The 20,428-nt window shown below is 40.1% G+C and overlaps 1 protein-coding gene across 1 annotated transcript; it reads right to left on the bottom strand.

Moving 5' to 3' along the window:
* Positions 1-4,095: 4,095 nt before the first annotated feature.
* On the bottom strand, positions 4,096-15,749 carry znf281a (zinc finger protein 281a). The gene is made up of 7 exons (XM_034593622.1): positions 15,612-15,749; positions 13,649-14,102; positions 10,835-10,936; positions 10,270-10,396; positions 8,209-8,292; positions 7,970-8,088; positions 4,096-7,843 (listed from the first exon to the last, which is right to left on the bottom strand). The coding sequence occupies exons 2-7, from the start codon at positions 14,051-14,053 to the stop codon at positions 6,272-6,274; spliced, it is 2,409 nt and encodes an 802-aa protein (XP_034449513.1). The 5' UTR covers positions 14,054-14,102; positions 15,612-15,749; the 3' UTR covers positions 4,096-6,271.
* Positions 15,750-20,428: the final 4,679 nt, after the last annotated feature.

The raw sequence follows: 20,428 nt of genomic DNA, 5'->3' as shown, positions 1-20,428 counted from the left end.
GTAGTTAAAAGTTGACTAATTTCAGATGATTAATCAGTCTAATATCTATGGCTCTTGTTAGATAATGTGTTGGTGTTGGTGAAGTTCTTTCCATTGTTTTTGTGTTTCTTTATCCGTATCATATTGGGCTGTATAAATATAATTTGACTTAAATGTTTAAAGTCAAATGTGGCCACAAAATGAGTAAAATATTAATGTTTTTGTATTTTTGGAAGTTTTCACTTTAGCAGTAGATCAAAAAAAAACATATGCATAGCATAAGCAAAAATAGAATTAAACCCATTTCAGCAGTCAACTGCTCAGGTTATTTAAGGATTTCCTTTGTGAATGCATTTGTTCACACAGTGACTGTAGCATTTTTGCAACTCAGAAAGTGGCCAGGATGAGTTGTGTGTATGTACGTACGCTTTATTAACAATTATGAAAATGGTTTGTGATTGTGGAAAGACCGATAGAAAGGCCGTATTCAGGCTCCAGACTTTGTAGTTTAAATGCTTTGTTTTCATAGTTAATAAATCATGTCCTCTAACGTGTTTGTGTATTTCGACTGTACTGCCCAAGTAACTTTAGAAGTAAAAGAAATGACCTCATCTCCTTTGAAATTTCTGCTTACGTCACACAGAGCATCTGTAGGCAGCCTGTACACGTTAACGGGCAGTAGTAGTACAAAGTCATAAAGTTAATCAGTAAACGTAATTGCCCCTCCACCTGGAGCTCTTGCACAAGACCGACGCTACTGTGCCAACTTATTATTCAATTATGTTAACTTAGGTGACTTTAGTCAAAGATCCTGGTTTGACCTTTTTACATTGGAGCTAATATCTTTTTTAACTTGTCATATCGTCACAGAAACACCACCTGCTTCATTGTAAGAAGAGTAACGGATGATTCAAGTTATCATACATGAATGTCGCTCATACCACACATTTGTCTCTTTTGTGTGTGAATGTTTTAGAGTTTTTTTTTTACTTTTAGAAAACTCCAATAAAGGAAATAAATGAATAAATATTTACAGTCAGGGACTATTTTCCAGGAGGCATCTTCCTTTCCTTGCAACTGGGTTAAATGAATGCATTGTGAAAGTTTTACCACACGACTGACCCTGAGTTTTCATATTTGTTTAATTATGGATGACGCACTGGAAAGCGGGCATCCACAAAGAGACAAGATGAGCAGTAAAGATGGAAATCAAAAGATGCCCAAACCTCTGTGGCATCATGAATTTTGAAAGGACTCAGGTGAGGGTCCACAGAACGTCTCCTAACTAGGACAGCCTGATTACGATCATTGGGTCATTACATCATTTTCCCTCTTCTTATCAAAGAAGTATTTTTTTTTTTTTTTTCTAATGGAGCTCTGACAAATGATTGACTAATGATTGACTAATTGACACTTCAAACACACTGTATGTACATTTAAAAAGGCGACTATTGTCGGGAACTGTCAAAAGTACTTGATTAATAACGTCCTTACAATCACAAAACTAAAACCTCTGATATATCGACATCAACAAACAGTTGTGACGGTTTTCTTAACTGACAAATCTCACATATTTTCTTTTGATTTCTTCATGAGCTTCGCAATATTTTCAAAAACACTGTAAGATTTCTTTTTGTTACAGTGGATTGTACAAAAAAAACTGCTACTCACCTCAATAATTATAATTTTTATGTATGTTGAAATGTAATGTTACAGCTCTTGACCAGTTAGCAAGGAAGTAATGCCCAGTGCCTTGAATAATGAATAACAGGTTGCAATATTGTTTAACTAAGGAGTGGACTTCATCTGAACTGATGGTTCATTTCTTATACCTTTCATGTATATCGGAAATACAAATATATATATATAGCGCAGCAGTGTATAAATACACCTTTGTGAACTCACTGTTATCTCATGCAAATACTCTGAGATATTGCAACAGGTTTGAGTACCGTGTGTTGATTTTCCGCCTGACAACTGACAGCATTAATTCCAGTGGCGTCGTATTTCTAGTAGAGTATTCTGGGAAGAAGTCTTGTCATTGTTGTTATCATATAAACCCACGGTTTAGATTCTTCTGTTGTTGTAGGTTTATCTATTCTCAGCTCTTCCATAAAGTGAAACTCCTTGGACCAAAGAGTTCACTACTCTGAACTACACTACACCAGGAAAATGTAAGTCAAGTTTTTATCTTAATTTGTGTAATGATGGTACTACTGATGAAAAGTGAGGGTTTACTAAATTAACAGTTCACTCGAAACCACATGTATTAACTGTTTTCTTTCCTCTTTAGGTGTGACCCATATTAAAGCATCATCAGAGGTCCTCTGTCTCTTTTATTGCTGTTGATCCCCATTCACTATCACTGTGTACACAACCTCTTCACAGCTGTGAAGATAACATCATGGAAGTCACTCACGTCTACTCTGTCAACAGGCCCGCAACACAGACACTGAGGGACAGAAAGCTCACTAACTAACTAAGTGTTGGTCAGGCCTAGACTCAGTGTCTGTTGTGGGGTGTTCTACCCAAACCCCCTCTGACCTTTGACATTCAGGTCATATATGAATATACTGTATATATTGGTCACTTGATAAAATTTCGTGACAACCCTTACTGGTCGCGCCCTTACAAAAGATTATTTACACAAGAAAATCAACAGAACATATCAGAAACTTTGGCCACATTACATTACCATGACCAACAAAATGCAGTCATTCATTAACAGATAAATGGGATTGGCAATGAATCATACAGCTTTTTGGGTGTGAGCTTATGTACACGAAGTGCATAAACAGTTTGCAAGTCATGTCTGTGACCTCACGGCATGTAGGTTTCCTTCTGCAGTGACGGGAAGATGGACCGCTTCTCTTTTTTTGATTTCAGGAAGCAAGTTTAATTACCCTTGCAGTAACAGAGAAGAAAATGAGAGGATGTCAGATCACCAGTTAAAGGTTAAATTTAAGTGGAACATCATTTGTGATTGAGACATTATGTCGAGTAGAGAACAAAATAGAGACATGTGGGTATTTTTTGCTTTATATTGATTGATATTTTTGGTAAGAGAAGTTGAAAGTGAACTGGTGGAGTAAAAATCCAGTTCATGATAGGAAGCTCTTAGAAATTAGCATGGAAGAAAATGGAATAAAAAGAATTCAAATCCTCTCTGTTGAGATCCAAATTGAAAACAGTAAATCACTAAATAAAACAATTTAGTACATACAGTAAGATCAATTGGTATTGTTTACGAAACTTCACTTCATTTTTAGAGTAACATTTGAAAGAAATTATTGAAGAAAAGAAAAATATACTGTGGGTGGTCAAGAAAACCAAGGGAAAGGAACAATAACTATTTTTTAAACATGGGAGAGGGGAAGGTCGTTAGTATTTGTGTTGCAACATCAGGTATCAGATCAGTGTTTTATGTTGTGTTGTATGGTCTTATAGTAGTAGGTTTGAGCCATCTGGCTTATATATATATATATATAAATAAAAGAAAGACTTGAGCTACTGAGCCCAAATACTTAAATTAAAGCAGGCCTGAAAAAGAAACTAAATTAAGTTTAACATATAAACATCTACAAAATGTAGAGACAGAGCTGAACAGCACTAATATAACAAATCATATTTAACATAGTTAACACCTAACTAATAGATAGATAACTAAATCACAGAGGCCACAGCCAAAATGATAATGTCTTTCTTCTTTAAGAAGACATGATCACCACCCAGTGGTGAAAATAAATACAGCTATATTAATCTTCACCAACACATTATTGTGCAGGGTCAGATGTTCAGTCTTTAACAATAGCCCAATCAACTTGTCTGATAGGAAAGTATACATTTCATCTACTGTAAACACAAAATACATTTTACTAAAACATGTTTAACACCACTTACTACAAAGACTTGTTGATACGTTTTTTTTATTGTTTTCTCCCTAATCAATTTTAAATTCATTGGACAAGTACAGTCTTGTGAAACGAGTCACAAGAACCTGAAACAACATAAGAATGGAAGATATCAGCTACAAAATTTGGCGGTGATAAAAAAAATGTTAAAAGGGAAAGAAAGATAGTAAAATAAAATGTATACAGGGGTCAGAATTAAGTACAGCAAGATGTAGTGTTTTGTACATTTTTTTGTAAACAAAAAGCATATTGAAACAATATGGCAAATACGATGTGGAGGGGAGAGGAGGTCCAACTGAAGAGACTGAACACTGGTTGGCATGAGACATTTACAGAAACCCTGAGGCGACGTTGTCTTAATGGGTCACATAAATGTCATGTTCACAAAAATAGTCACACAGAGACTTTTTTTTAAAAACACATAAAACAGCATCTCTGCTACTTGCATCAATCCTTCACTCCTCTGTCCCTGCTTTATTGTGATATGAGGTATATGTGAGGCGATTTCTTGCTTTACGCCTCAACCGTTCGACATGGCATCACACTATTTTAAGATATTACAGCATTGCATTCGCACCATGTTTAATGATTGCTTAAAACAGGCCATTGGGGTGTAAAGGGGTCTGAAGAGTCATTCAGCAGAGTGATATCATTTCCAGCACTAGCTATGGAAGACAGCGCGATTATTGTCGTCTTTACGAAGAAATAAAAGACGTACAGCATAAATACATTTAGAAATCAGCAAGAAGTTACATCTAACATTTTACTAGACAATATCTTGCACCTGTTCTTCTCAGATATAGGCACCCAATTAATTCTACTGGGGACAAATATGCATGGTGCTGCCAGCACATGTGAAAAGTCTAAATGCATACAAATTTTTGGTCAGCCATCTTTTTTTACTGCTCATACTGCATATGGCTGCCTCAGTAATAGCTGAAGACATACTTGATCACTAACACATTTTGTCAAAAAATTCAATTACGAAAGCAAAGCTGCTAAGTTGGGTAACAAGTCAAACTAAAACTAGGGGTTTGAATTACATTTACATTGTCCCGATTAAATGTCACCGTATTTTTAAAAGCCCCTACCTCCCTCACTAATCCCTAAAAGTAAGGAGAAAATGTTAATGAAAAATCCCACTTTCACATATCGACCCCCCCACCCCCACCCCACCCAACCCATCAGCCCATGCTACCCAAACAAAGGGTATCCCTATCATCCACCCACAATATGTTCAACCTCCATCTGCATATACAGAAACAATAAGTCTCAGTCAAAAAGCCAGTCCATTCCTGACGTTTGAGCTTCCTCCATCCGACGGGGCAATGTACTCGATGTACGAAAACGGCTCAAAGTGCTAATTGGATATTTTTTTCTTAAGAAATAAAATAACTGAGGAAGAGGAGGGCAGGAAAAAGGGAAGGCCGTTCTATCACTGTCCAACAGCAATCTCTATTGGCCAAAGAAAAGCCCGACATCATTTTTGTTCTCCAAAAATATACCACGGACAACATTTACCCCCTGAACCGACCCTCGTTCTCCCAGTACTTCAACTGGCAGCTCCCCAGAATGATTAAATCTGTTATTTTACATTAATATATATTCTTATAAATATATATATATATATAGATATATATATATATATATATGGCCCTTATTGAAGAAAACATGAGTTTCACATTGACATGAAAGTACCATAATCTCTATATAGCCAAGTAGAAAGTGTTTCAGTGTTCAAGTGAGCTGGCAGCAGTCGGTTTATGTCACACTCATTCAACAAGTAACAAAACATAAGAAAAATCCTCACACTTCTGAAAACCGCGCTCACTGCACCTCGTAGGCTTCTCCTTTTCCACTTTTTTCCTGAGTAATACTTTTAACCTTGTAACAGACAACAACTTCTATGTTTCTTTTTGCTATTTCGATTCTGGGCTATTCCCTGCCATTATTTCCATTGTTATTTTTTTACAGTTGTAAAGTTGATTGCTCAAACACTTCAGCTCGTTGGAAAAGAAATACGACCGGCGCTACTACTTCTCTTACCTAAAAACAAACAAACAGTACTTTCAGTTCATGAATAATGACTAGACCTAATGTCCCTAAAATGACGATAATAAACAGTCAATACATATTTAACTTAAAAATAACAGAAACTTTTTTTTTTTTAATGCAGTTGCAAGAAGCCTTGCAGGCTTTTTGTGGGGAGGAGTGGGCACAAAAACAGAGCATCAGTATAATTAAAATAAAGACTTAAAAAAATAATAACAATAATAATAATAATAATAATAATAATAATAATAATAATAAAATAGGAGCACTAAAAAGCTAAAATAAGAACATCAGCTTTAACGACAGTGTGTTCTCTCCCTCTCAGGCTCTCATCTGTAGCTTTGGCTTGTTGGAGTTTTGGAACCTGTACTTACTGGCTCATTGACATCAGATAACAAACTAGTATACCCTGAGAATTCAGACACAGGCGTCCGTATCCTGTGATCCACCTCCCCGCCAGAGTCAGTGCCATAAGACAAGCCGCGGCCATCTGACTTGAACTGGGAGCCAAAGGCCTGGGCAAAGTTTTCAATCTGGTAGGAAGGCTTTGAGGAATCCAGAGGGGCCAGATTCTGCGAGGGGGCCAGAGGGAAGACTGCCGTGCCATTCTTGACTGGCGGGTGGTTTTTCTCGCTGCTCAGGTCAGATGGGCTGATCTGGTAGGAGGAGGGGGGAGTGGAGGAGTGCTGCTTCTCCATCTGGTCGGTGAGCTCCTGAGACGGGGTGAGCTGCTGGTGTGGGGGCTCCAGGCCGCTCAGGTGGAAGCTGTGCTGTGGCGAGGAGCCCGTCAGCATCGCAAAGTGAGATTTTGGCACAGATGAGGGCAGCGAAGGCGAGGCCACCGGCTGGCCAAACCCACACTCCAGCGGGGACGTAGTGTAGATGTTCTTGTCAGCGTAGAGGGGGTTGCCTGGGTGGGAATTGGTGAACGGTCCTGAGGGGGAAGGCCCGGGGCCCAGAGGGAAGCTGGTGGTGTGGCTGGTGCGCTCCAAAGCCTGCAGCAGGAAGCGAGAGTACTCGTGCATCATGACGTTCTTGTCTCCACACGGGCTGGAGGTGTCTGTGCTGTGGCCGATGTCAGGACTGTCAGCTGAGACGGAGTTAAGGTCCACGTGCTGGTCACTGATGTCAAAGTGAACGTCGTGGTGCGAGCCATCATGTTTCTGGGAGTAGTGGTCAAGGAGGCTCTGCAGCACCTCATCAGGGATCCCTGACTTGTCGAGACTCAGTGGCAAGTCACTGTCCATTACACTGGAAATGACGCCTTGTACTACAGATGGCTGGGAAGACAAGTGACCAACGCCGACGTCGTACTCACTGCTGGTTACTCCAGTCACCACAGGCCCTGATGGGTTTGCATTGTTTGCTGCGTGAAGGTAGCGTCTCTTCTTCAGAAACTGCATGGCGTCGTCGTAGTTGCTGCTGGTGCCAACTTTGGCTCCATTACCCTGCATGAGGCCAAGTCCATCCATGCCCACACTCTGCTCCAACGGGCTTACTTTGGCCGGACTCTTGCGATTGGCCCTCTTGAACGCCATCTTTGGAGCTCGGCCATGGTGGCTCTGCTGCATGCTGGGCCCCGGCTCAGTAGAGGAAGATACTGTCTGATTCTCCATAGAGTAATCATGGATGCTGTAGCCTCCAGACGCTGGACCGTGAATGTGTGGTACTCTGCCCCCTCCTGCATCCCCCTTCTTCTTTCTGCGCTCCCCTCCCTCTCCACAATTTTTAGACTTCCCCCTCTTTCTGCCAGTACTCCCAACATTTCCCTGAGTGATTCCATAGCTGCCATGGCCCATGTCAACACAACCCAGGTCCATCATCCCGGGATCCAGCCCCTTCTTTATGGCTTCTCCACAGGTTCGCTTGTGCTTAAGCAGTCGGTCTGTCCTAGAAAAATACTGAAGAGAACAAAACGAAATTTTAAAGTAATGACATACAGTATTAAGTTTTACAGTTTTTTCATTTGCTGTAAAGTATTGCTTTAGATAAATAGCAACGGTGGAGGGCATACTAAGTTAATTTACCTGTTGGCAGGTCTCACATCTGTACGGCTTCTCTCCGCTATGTGTCCTCTTGTGCCTCTCCATGTGGTACTTCTGAATGAATCGCATGTTGCACTGGTCACAGCTGAATGGCTTCTCTCCTGCCACAAAAAAACAGCACAGATCTGGGTTAGTTTATCTTCCAGTTTACTGCAAACACAATGACTCACGGGTTGCATCAGACTGTCTGCTGGTTTGAGCAGTTGTCGTTTGATACTTACCACTGTGGATTTTCTCATGTCGCTGGAGAAGATACTTCTGAATAAAACTCATGTTGCACTGGTTGCATCTAAAGGGTCTTTCACCTGAAATAAAACCACAGAGATTCATACAGTTACAATCTGGTCTCGCTTTGATGGTCAATACCCTTCTGTGAGGAGCCAGGACCAGAACAACAAGCACCTGCACACCGTAGCACAAACCAAAGCAATACACAGTTAAACCTACAATAAACAAACACTTGGAATGGAGCATGTGTTGTGAGGCTCATGCAATGGATTGCATTGCATTTCACAGGTGTTTGTAAGACTGTCTTTATACAACCAAGACTTGTGAAAGAAAACTTGAATCTATGTACACAGCATCATAGTCTGAATTTAGAGAAACTTTTTTGTCACATATCTGAATTTAATGACGATTGAAGTGTTTGCATGTTTGCCAATAACGTGCGCACTCGTGTATGCCCACACACAGGCTCGGCTGCTCACTTCTCATCACATAATGATCAATACTTTTCTTTAATGAGTCAAATCTTTCTTCATTGCTGCACACGCATTGATCAGCACGTCCAGCTGACTCGTCCTCTCTCGCGTCCCCCCTCTCCCTCTCTCGCTCTCTCGCATGCTAACACAAACACACACACACCGACACACGCACTCTCACACACACAAACAGTGTCATCGGACACGTGTAAAATCAGACTGGGTAAAAACAACAGAATTTTTTAACTTAGACAATATATGGAGAGCCTGGGGAGATAGCAGGGTGCAACCGGTGTGGCTAAAATCGGTTGGCTGTGTGCAGCACGAATGATACAGAGAGGAGCAGTAAATTACTGACAGAGCTGATAAAAACTGTAACGGTTTATGTATGAAAAGACCCAAAATGAACACTGTAAGCCGATTACCTGATCACTATAACCGAATTATTTAAACAGCATCTGTAAAGGAACGATTCTGTCCCAAACTGTTTGATGCAGTTATATGGATTATACATCTGTGATCACTACAGTGGTTTCCACTGTAAAACAAAAACAACATAAGATCGATTCTAAAATTAGGACATCAGTCCTGTAGTGAGTCAGAAGAAGGAAGTATTTAGGGTTACAGTTAGGGACATTATCATACAACTGAGTAGTCATCAATCAGGTCAGTGCATCAACTTCTCAAAAGATATTTTTCATTTTCATACACTCTCAAAATACAGTTTTCACTCCTCTGACCAGATACAGTCCAGCGCATCTGTAAAGCAGCCGCCCACACTCACCTCCTGTCCCTACCGACATGTTTTACCCTTAAAACTCACATCTTAATGCCTCCATTTTAATCTGCAGTATGAAGACATGACTCTTCCACACAGGGAGGTAAAAAGTGTGTCTCCTGATCATAGTTTAGTTCTACCATTATAGCATATGCAGAACGTTTCTCCAGCCAAAGAGTCAGTCGCACAGAACAGGATGCAGAAGAGGACAAACTATCTGGTTCAAGAGCAGTTTAGTCAACGTTGCCAACATTCAGTACTGGAGCTGAGAGCATTGACGCACCAAACAGAAATAAGTTGTGCTTGTTCAATGTCACACTGACCTCAGTTTCCATCACAGTCATCACAGACTTTTTAAGACTAAGCTCTTAAAGTTTGCAGCTTACATTGTTTTTAACAAAAAAAGCAAAAAAAGCTGTGTTTTGTCTTCTCGTTTGGTTTAAATAATGTCGTATATGTTCAAGGGGCTGACCCACACCTGGTCTGTTCATATCTGTGACCACAAGACTAAAAATATGTGGAAAAATAAACAAAACAGTGCTGAAAACTGCCTTCGAGGACAAAACTTGGTTGTGGACAAGCCACTGAGATACTGCTTTTTCACTGTTTGCTTGTAAGGTACACAAAAAAACTATGTGAAGCTAGTGTTGTAAAAACTTGAACTGTAATGCGACATTACGTTTCTAACTGATGACATCAACATTTTCTTCCTTGAGCTAAAAATATTTAAAAAATAAGAGGGAACATGACAGAGAGAAACTATGATGATGGTGGTAGTGGAGGAAAGAAGCACAGAAACATACCAGTGTGAATGAGGACATGTCTGCGTAGGTGATAGGAGCTTCTGAACGATGCAGCGCAGTGCTCACAGATGTGAGGCTTGTTTCCTGGTGACAGGCTGCCTCCATCTCCATCCAGCATCATTGGCTGTTGTAGAATGATACAGGAGAAAGAGAGGGGTCAGATTCAGTCAGTCTTTCTCAAGTGAATCCCTCTGGAATCCAAGTTTTTGCCAAATCTGAAGAGATTCCCTCAGGGCGTTCCTTAGAGATCATGTTCAAGAACAAGACGGACATGAGGTCATTGTAACCTTGATTGTGACCAACAACGCTCTGCTCTCCAGGTCATGTATATAGTGCTGTCCACATTGTTTTTAGACCTCAATAGACAAAAGCAAACATTTTTACCTATACAGAAATTATAAATGAATACATATAAAGTGAATTCCCTGATGTTATTGACAAAAAAGAACAAGAATGGATTACCATTTATTTTGAGATCTAACCACTGTGTAAATGCCGATGTACATGAGTGGCTTTGGTAGGGATATATGCTAAACTTCACCCACAGATATAGAAATGAACAAACCTTTGCCTCGCTTCTCTTCTTTCTTGGTTTACCCTCCTGTCCATCACCGTTTGACCTTCGACCTTTTCTCCCAGCGGGCTCCTTTCCTAACTGACTCGGCAGCTGTGAGGATGACAAAGGGAGAGGGAGAGGGCCGTGAGAGCAGGCCACGACAAGGAAATCACTTGACTGAAGGTTAAGGACCTTAAGTCAAAAACTATCACAAACAAGTCCATGTTTGCTGCTCACGCAAACAAACAAACAAAAAGGGAAGAAAACACTTGGACAATGTTTGTTGGTTGGAGACTCATCGTGCGAGATGTGGTTCTAGTGGGCGGAATAACAAAGCCTGAAATTTATTGCTCCTCTATGGAGAAGCAGCCTGTAATTTACTCAGAGAGCCTTGCTTATTCGAACAAAAGAAACATACAAGCTGCTCACCTCATATTCTAAACTAAACATCCAAAAGAAATAACTGCTCACTAAAACTCTTCGCAAACATCTGTTAATTCGGGAAAAAGGAAAATAGCCTCTTGATCTTCCTTTTATTCTTTCAGTTTAGCTTCCTGCTCTGCCATCTCTCCCTCAGCTAACACTCTGCTGCTAATTTCCATATGGAGAATGGCGAGACAAATACTGGTGCACCTGCTCTTAAAAAAAGACCTAAATTTTAGGGTAAAAACAGGATGAAGTAAAAAAAACAAAAAAAAACTGATACATATAGAACACACAGAATCAGCAGGAGATGAATAAAACATGCTGCAGGGCTTATTTAATCAATGTAGCTCTCCAATTTATTCTGTGACAATTTTGATAATCACTAAATCACCAGTGACTTTTTAAAGCAAAAAATGCTAAATGTTCTCTACTTTTAGCATCATACATGTGAGGATTTGCTGCTTTTCTTTACATCATATCATTATAAACCAATTGAGAACTGCAACACTACTTTGACTAAAGGAAAATACTTCAATTATTCGTAAATTTGACAGTTTCAGTCAGTCATTTATAGGGATTTTCTGCTTTCTTAGGCTTACTCAATAGTCAATTTAATATTTTTGGATATTTCTGTTGATTGGACAAAACAGGCACATTTATAAAATCAACTTGGGCTTAATGAAACAGTGATGGACATTTTTGGCAGTATTTTATTGAAGAATTAACCTAGAAAATTTGCAGATGAATAGATAAAAATAATTCGTAGTAGCATCCTTATATTGAATATCTTTACATTTTGGATTTTTGGCTGGACAGAACAATACATTTTAGGAAGTCACTTTGCACTTCACAAAAATTGTGGCCATTTCCTCTTTGATATTTGATTGACCAAACAATAAATCTACTTATTAAGGAATTTATCTTCAGATTAATCAATAATTAAAATAATTGTTCAGTTGCAGTACTACTCTAAAATAAAAAATACTAACCGCGTCAGCTTAATGAAATATTTTGAAATCTGTGTTGTCTTTAGGTGATGAAGTGGCCACGTAGTAGACAATATAAAAATAAAAAAAGTGTCACAGTGCAGACTACATTTCCCTGTGTTTTTCAACCTACTTCTATCTACAGCCCTGATGACCTCTGAAGACTGCCTATTGTTGGGAGAGTGTGGTTGTGTGTATTTCTATTTGAATGAGCACAAAAGATGTCGGCAATGAATTGCAAGCTTAAACAAGACAGCTGTGTCCTTGCCAAGACATTTTCATTCATGCTGAGGCTGATGACATCATCCTTCTACCCAGAAAGAGAAACAGAAGGAGGGGAGGGAGGGAGAGAGGGAGGGAAGGAGACATGGAAGGGTGCTCGTCTGTATATTTTAATTTCAAGTCATCAGTAGAAATGATGTCAACAACTAGTTTCAACTAGTTTATCACTTCCTGTTCAGGCTTTAAAATATTACATATTTTGTATTACTTCTTCTTTGGTAAACGCATGATTTTAGCATTATCTCTTTCCCTGTTTTATCTGAAAGTATGACATAAAGTTGTATTTGAGTAGCAGAAAAGGAGAGAACAATATTTGTAAAGCTGCGACAAACCATTTTTTCATCATTTAAGCTTCCCCTTATGTTCTTGATTGGTCAATTCCTATGTTTTGTCTATAAAACATCAGAAAACTTAAAAAAATGGCGATCAAAAGATCTTAGCTAACATCATCTAATGTTGCGCTTTATTATAATGCGTGACCAAGGTCTGAGAAAGAATGTATTCTAAAATTATTAAACACCAAAGACGGTGTAACTGTAATTGTCTTGATTACTTTATCAGCATCTGGTCTTTAAAAGGAAAGAAAATAGTAAAAGCTTCTGATGACTTTTTGCCTCGAGTCTACATTGGATTTTTTAATAAGAGCTGAGATTACATCATCCCAAAAAATATTTGAGGAAGGAAAAATTGCTAAATTTCATTCTTATGGTCTCTAAACTGTTCTTTGATATAACATTTTGAGGTGTTTTGGACAGCTATAGTTACACAAAACAAGCAATGTGAAAACTTCTCCCTTAGTTTTAGGATTTTTCACCATTTCCTAAAATGTTGTAGCCAATAATCAATTAATTGGGAAAATTTTAAATAAGAAAAAGATCATTTGTTGCAGCCATGTTCAAATGTCTTGTTTTGCCAGTCTAGTGGAAGTCTAGTCTACTGGAAGTCTAGTAAATGCTCAAATATTTGGCATCGTTTTCCTGGAAATAAAAGTTAAACGGTGAATTAATTGCTGAAACAGTTGCCGAGAAATCTGGCTTTAAATAATGATACCTACTTGTAAGCAAAGCCATTTATTCAGATATAGATCAAACTCCAGCCCACAATTTGATCTCCCATCAGAGGTACTCACATTGCCCATGTTGAGGTCATGCACCAGCAGGCTCTGGTTGTTACTGACTGTCACCTCCAGCAGCTCTGTGCTCTTCCCATGGCCTCCAGGGTAGAGCGGCAGGCGATAATCATGCTCTGACATCTTCTCCTGCTTGATACCCATCGAGTGAACATAGTCTCCCACTCCTGCACAGCCGAAGCTGCCACCCTGGGTGCCCATGCTGCAGTCAGGTGAGTCGCGCTCCTTCTTCAGGATCATTTCATGCGGTGGCAGGTCCTGCATGACGGAGTGGGCGGCCAGCCGGGTGAAGCTGGTCACCGGCGGGAGATGGCTAAACATAATCATGCCAGGGCCGAAATTGGAGTCCATACCCCCGTTGGAGCGCAGGAATTCATTTCCTAGTTTGTCTTGAATGATGTTCATGGTGAAAGCCGGCAGGCAGGAAAACTATGAGGTGGTAATAAGTGTCATCCTGTGAGGAAAGTAGGAAACAGGTCATTAGGTGGCTTTTTAAAGGAGGCACGAGGAAGAGGTTATCAATCTGTGAGGGTTCACAAAAATAAACATCAGAAAACAATTATAGCGCCTGTTAAGCTTGGTATTCAGGAATCATTGTCACGGCCTCTGATCTCACAACTGGGCGCTTAGTTGGATTAAAAACTGACGGTTTGTGGGTCAACAAAGGGCTGCAGTCTGGCACAATGACAAGAGAAACACGCCGGAGCTGCACTGTACAAAATTCTCTCTGTTCGCTTACAGTGTGCATGTGGTGTATTTCACGGGGGCAGAAAAGGTCACAGTGACTGCGGCGCTAGACACAACATGAGATGAGGAATGAGAGGATTGGAGTTGTGTGTTAATCTGTTTGATGGTCCTGTCTCTGACCCAGTCATCCTATTTGCATGGGCTTATCTGCCAATGAGAGGGCACAGACACAGACGAATGGCTGGTGGTGCGAATGTGACCACAAATCAAGTGGGTGCTCTCTACTGGAGTGATATAACACGGCAATATGCGCATTAAATGCAAGTGATTGGTTGTGATTAAACACGGCTTCCTGGAGGCTGCATTAAAAGCCATCTACAGTTATGTTTCAGCCACCGCATGAACGACCCAACCGGCTAATGAGAGCTGTCCGCCTTGCTGCCAAATGCCTTCAGCTCTGATGGCGAGCTAGCATCAATAACCCACTGAGCTAACACAAAGCAAACTTTTACACACGCGAAACGAGCCGTGTGTGCCTGCAGCTTTCTCGAGTGCATTTCAAGGAGACGAGCATTGCACTGGCAGAGCCCCGTGGCGCGAGAAGGTTTGTGGGAAAACTGCAACGCTTCATCGCAATTAGCCACCTAGCTAACGATCCGGCTAACCACTCTTGCGGGGCCCGTCTTCTTTGTGATGCAGGATCAGGCAATAATTAATATGGCCATGCAATAACAGCGGCGCCGATCATCACCGCAAAGCAGCGAGCAAACAATGAGCACACAGCCGGCAGAGCCACGCGCAAAGTCCGCGTCTTAAAAGCGCCGACAAAGTTAGTTTTGCACTCTCCTTGCCTGAGAGGAGACATTAGTCACGTTAGGAGCAGATAAGCCCTCACACAGGAGACTAGACGGACAAAACCTGAGAGCTGGTTGAGGGGAAACGAGGAAAATGACGATCGCCGCTTTTGCGCTTAATAACAAAAGAGACCGGAGCGTCTTACTTGGTCTGTGCCGGCTCTTATCGCAGCTTTCCCCGAGTTGCCGGCTTCGTGTGCCGGACAGTTGGCGACTGTGGGTGATGGAGCGACCACACGGGCACGACCCATAACAAACGGCCCGCACAACTCCAGCGAACAATGATGCTCGTCCGGCTAGCCGCGGCGGGCTAACTTAGCAGCTAACTAGCGCTGCGCTTTGTTGTCTGTCCCGTACGAGGAGTTCCACCGACCCAGCGGCCGCTTCTGTCCCCAAACCCCGGCTTTGTGTGTTAGTCTTACCGGCGCGGGAGCATGGCCCGTGGTCGTGGCTCGCCTGGTTCGCCCTCAGCTCCACGTTTCAACATCTAAAGCCAAAACATTGTTTTCCCGCAGCTGCTGGGCTCTTCCATCTTGCCTCGGCGCAGAGGATTCTGGGTCCCGCAGGCGGACCCGTCCTGAGCAGGGACGCAATAATAAATAATAAAAGACGATAGTTCATGAAATAACAATGAGAAACACAACAACAGCGATAATAAAATCATCACAATACATTTCGTCACGTGGAAACAACATTAAGAAGCTATTTCCAATGATGTCAGAGTGCAGTTGGATACAATAGCCCACCACTTTGAACAAGGCTCTTTGTTTTAAAAGCCAAACAATAATATATGAATAAACACAAAGGTTTCAGAAATACATACACATGGAAGAATTAAGATGGGCCCCTGGGCATAGACAGTTAATGGGCCTCCATCCCCCTATACACATGGTTTCTATTTGTTTATGTCTCTGTTTGCTTTGCGGTCATTTGGCTGTGTCTTCATTGCATCTCTTTCTTTGTGTCTTCATTTTACTTCCGTTTTTGGTTGTTTTGCATTTAGTGGTTATCTATATCCTAGTTCTTGGTAATTTATTAACTCTGTGTGGCTTTTTGTGGTTATTTATATCCTACTTTTTAGTCATTTTTTACCTCTCTTTGGGTTGTTTTGCATCATTTTGTGGTTATTTTGCTCCTATTTTCAGTTGATTTGTTTGTCATGGTTGTTTTCCTTCTTTTTGTGGTTCCTTTTTCATACTATTGACTGACCTCTGTGACTTTCAAAAAAGGAACATGTCACTGTTTGGTAATCATCCACACTTTTACAGTAAAACAAAACTCCCTCCATGTGGAAAATGTGTGTGGAACTCCCCTTTATCTAATATTATGTTGCAAAAAAACATAGCCTCTGAAAATTTGTGTCATATTATATATAAAAAAAACCTTTTTTTCTTTTTTGGAAGCCAAAGGTATTATTCTGTAGTAGCAAAAACAGGAACCAAAACCCAAGAGTGTTAACTTTAATCTCATTAGGGAAAATTACATATTTATACGTACACATTTTCTAAATCTCCCTCAACTATTAAGCCTAAATACACTACACTTAAATCTCTCCACAGCCAGGCAGAGGTTACAGTAGAGCTCATATTCAGAGACCTATGTTAGGTTTCAGAGTTGTGGCTTTGACATATTTTCTACAAATAGCAACTAAAAGTCACTTTATTTCCACTGACAAGCTTTTTCCCTATAATTAAAGGTGGATTGTTTGCAGCTCCAGCGCAACAGAGCGAGACTCAGACCAGCCCTTCAGATGAGTCTGATGTGGAAGAGAGGCTCTCAGATCTGCCCGCTGACTGATTATGTCTACATGTAAAAGCACATCAGAGTCAGGCCCCGTGTCCTCTCTCCTAATTGCCTTTACTAATGAACCAATTAATTCAGAAAACCGAGTATCATTGAAATGCAGATGGTAGAGTAATGCAAAAAAAAAGGTCAGTGAATGCATGATGTCCCTGCTCCTTTCATATATCCATGATGATGACCCACGCAGATGACAGCTTTGAAAATGCTCTGTAATCTTGGGCTGTTTAAATATGTATGATGGTGTGATGATGAATCTGCCTGATGAAGTGAATCTACTTTAAACCCAATTATTACAACTGGAGGAGTTACTTCAAGTCAGGTGTAAAATGAATTACATTACAGCTTCGGTGTAACCAAGAGACGGATAATAATCCAGAGACATATCAGATTCACTGAAGTTTTATAACATTTAATACTATAATAGCATAAGGACATAAGGAAACAGAAGGAAACTAAAGCTCATTAATTAAGTCTCGCGGGGAGTTTATATCTTTTACCCTGTCTGTTTGTCTATTTGAAAGCAGGTTCACACAAAACAAATGAACAGATTTCCATAAAACTTGGCAAAAGGATGCATTCATTATAGGTCAGGGAAAAAGCCGTTTGTGAAGATTGTCATTGTTTTCCCTGGGGATAGTTCATGGATCTAGATTAAAAAAAAACAAAGGCATATTTAGTGGACTGATATCTATCAGTGTGTGAAATGTTGTTGCAGCTTGATTGAATTTAAGGCGACTGTTGGGGCTTGGCGGAGGTATGCGTTCAACTGAGTGCCATTCTAGTTTACATTTTATATCTTGGTTGTTTAATACTTTAACAAATGGTAGTTAGTGTAAAAATGACAAGTACTGACTTTTAGGGGTTATGGCCTGAGGTCTCTTTCTGGGAATAGTTTGGAGCTCTAACACTGTAAAATGGTTGTTGGTATACTTAGGTTTTTATTAAAGATTAGATTTTATACAACTATATAAAATATATATATATATATATATTTATGATATATTGGTATGGTGTAGTTGTACTGATCAGAAAGTAAGTAAATACTTCTCAAAATGGTAAAACTGTGGATCTAATCCTGGGGGGTTTAGAGCCACTGCAGAGGGAGAGAGAATGACTAGAAGAAAAATATAGTGAAACTTGAATGAATACGATTTATAGGGGAAACAAAAAAGACACACGTTTGTTGCGAAAACCTTTATTTCATTCAAATTCAACTTGGATCCTCTATCATTGGTAATGATGAATACAAACTGAGATGTGTGTGTTAAACTATTCGCGACAGAGAGGACGCCTGTAAGTGTTGTGTTACCTCAAGGTCATTTTCTCAATCTTATATGCTAATTCAATTTAGATGAGCCCAATGTATGGCTCAACTTTCCATCAGTCCCCACAGTGAGCTGAGTGTTTGGGACATAAAGGTCGTAGACATCATGACTCCTGCTCTATAACTTGTGTCTTCTGCCGCTGGCTCTGATCTGCCCTCAATGTGGAGGGGACAGAGGAGTGAGCATATTTGTACGTGCACACACACACACACACATCACAGCTATAAGATAGAGGTTAAACTGGAAAAACAGGCTAATATTTAATGTCTGTGTATCACATGACCAAGATGATTATCAGGTCTATAACTCTTCATCAATAATTCAGTCTGTGCAGCGTGTCTTTGTTCCCTCCCCCTCCTCCCCTGAATCAATCCCAGCCTCACGCACCACAAATTGGATATGAGTCGAATGTCTTTCCTCATCTAATAATGGAAGCCAAGAAAACTGTTTACAGCAGAGAGCCACGGTTCAGTGATTGTCTGTGTTCTGCTGATTCGGATTCCTCTCACTGGGAAAGTCTGATGCTTACACACAACAGATGGTGATTCTGGCCGTCGACTATCTAATCCTCAGATGTCTGGAGGATCACGGCTGTATATGAGTTCACTCTATCGTGACAGAAGTCTCCTGTGAGCTTCAGAAACCTGTGTGGTGGCATGACATTTCATGGAGATAGAGTCAAATTTGAGTGATTAGAATTAGCAACCCCCTACTAGAGGTCGAGGGTCATAGGTGAAGGCGAATTAAAAAAGAGAAAAAAGTTAAAGTGAAAGATACACAAGATGACAACAAAGAGAAACAATGACCACAAAGACAAAAAAGATAAAAAGATAAAAACGGCCACAGAGTTGCTATAACACCGCAAACAAGGACAAAGACATGCTCAAATTCAGAGACACATAATGCCCACAGAGATGTCAAACAACATCAAAGACGTGCAAAAACTACAGAGAGATGTAAAAAGACTAAAAAGGGACACACGCTGACTACAAAGAAATATAAAATAACCAGCTAGAGACACACACAAGAGACCACAGGGACACGAAAAGCAGTATTTAAACGCTGAACGAATGTAGTGATTATTAATAATGTGCAGTTTATTATTGCCTTGAACCAGGTCTTTACATTTGAGTCTTAACACATTTGAATCATTTCCAACAGTTTCTAATATCAGTGAGGGTGGATTATACCTCTGTAATACACATTACATTTCAACAGAACTAGAAACTGAAGCCTCCAAATGACATTTAACTTGAATCCAAACCTCTAAAATAAATTTAACAAAAACTAATACTTATAACCTTTATGAGGAAAGGATTTATTGCAAGACTGTGATATTAGATTGCATTAGTTTTATCTAAGTGTACCTAATCGCAGGTTATGAGTATTCTCAAATCAAAACAAAATCAAATCAAATCAAATTTCAAATCACTGTTTGCCTCATAGTGCTTAGCAATCCGTACAAGGTGCAACATCCTCTGCCCTTAACCCTCGACTAGGGTGAGGAAAAAATGAAGTTGCATTTTGTTTAGATCTACTACTGACAGTAAGAACACTGATGCAAAACTCTGCGTATCATTTAAGATTGATTGAAAGTCTGACTGGAATTTACAGACTGATGAAGAAAACACCCTTTTCATTCACAGAAAAAGTTCTGCCTGAGCTGACATGTGTACAAACTGACCCAAAGAAACTTGACGACGGAACGTCTTCAACATCTGTGAGTTTACAGTTAAAGATTCTCCATAAATCTTTGTCTGTGCAAAATTACAATATAAAGATTTAACTGTCGCTTAATTAAACCTTTTCTGGGGTTTTGCCTCTTCAACAAAACAAATAAAAAAGTAAGAACACTTTGGGCAACACCAAGATCTAAAATCAATTACTTACATAGTTTATTTATAGAGTGCTCAAAATACCTCGAAAGATTATCCTCGGGAGCGTTTCGTCAATAAATGATGAACTGAACTGATATTTAGGATGTCTGCAGACCTCTTTCACAACAGAGACTGCAGGTCACAAGACAAATTGCAAAACGGAACAAAAAGCACTTGAGATGAGAGCTGCAGTGAAAAGAAACCAAGGGCGTCTTCATACTACATCATGACTGA

This window comes from Hippoglossus hippoglossus, chromosome 8, assembly GCF_009819705.1.
Source record: "Hippoglossus hippoglossus isolate fHipHip1 chromosome 8, fHipHip1.pri, whole genome shotgun sequence".
NCBI classification, from domain to species: domain Eukaryota; kingdom Metazoa; phylum Chordata; class Actinopteri; order Pleuronectiformes; family Pleuronectidae; genus Hippoglossus; species Hippoglossus hippoglossus.
The sequence above is the reverse complement of the archived record's forward strand: the minus strand, read 5'-3'. Positions and strand labels throughout refer to the sequence as shown.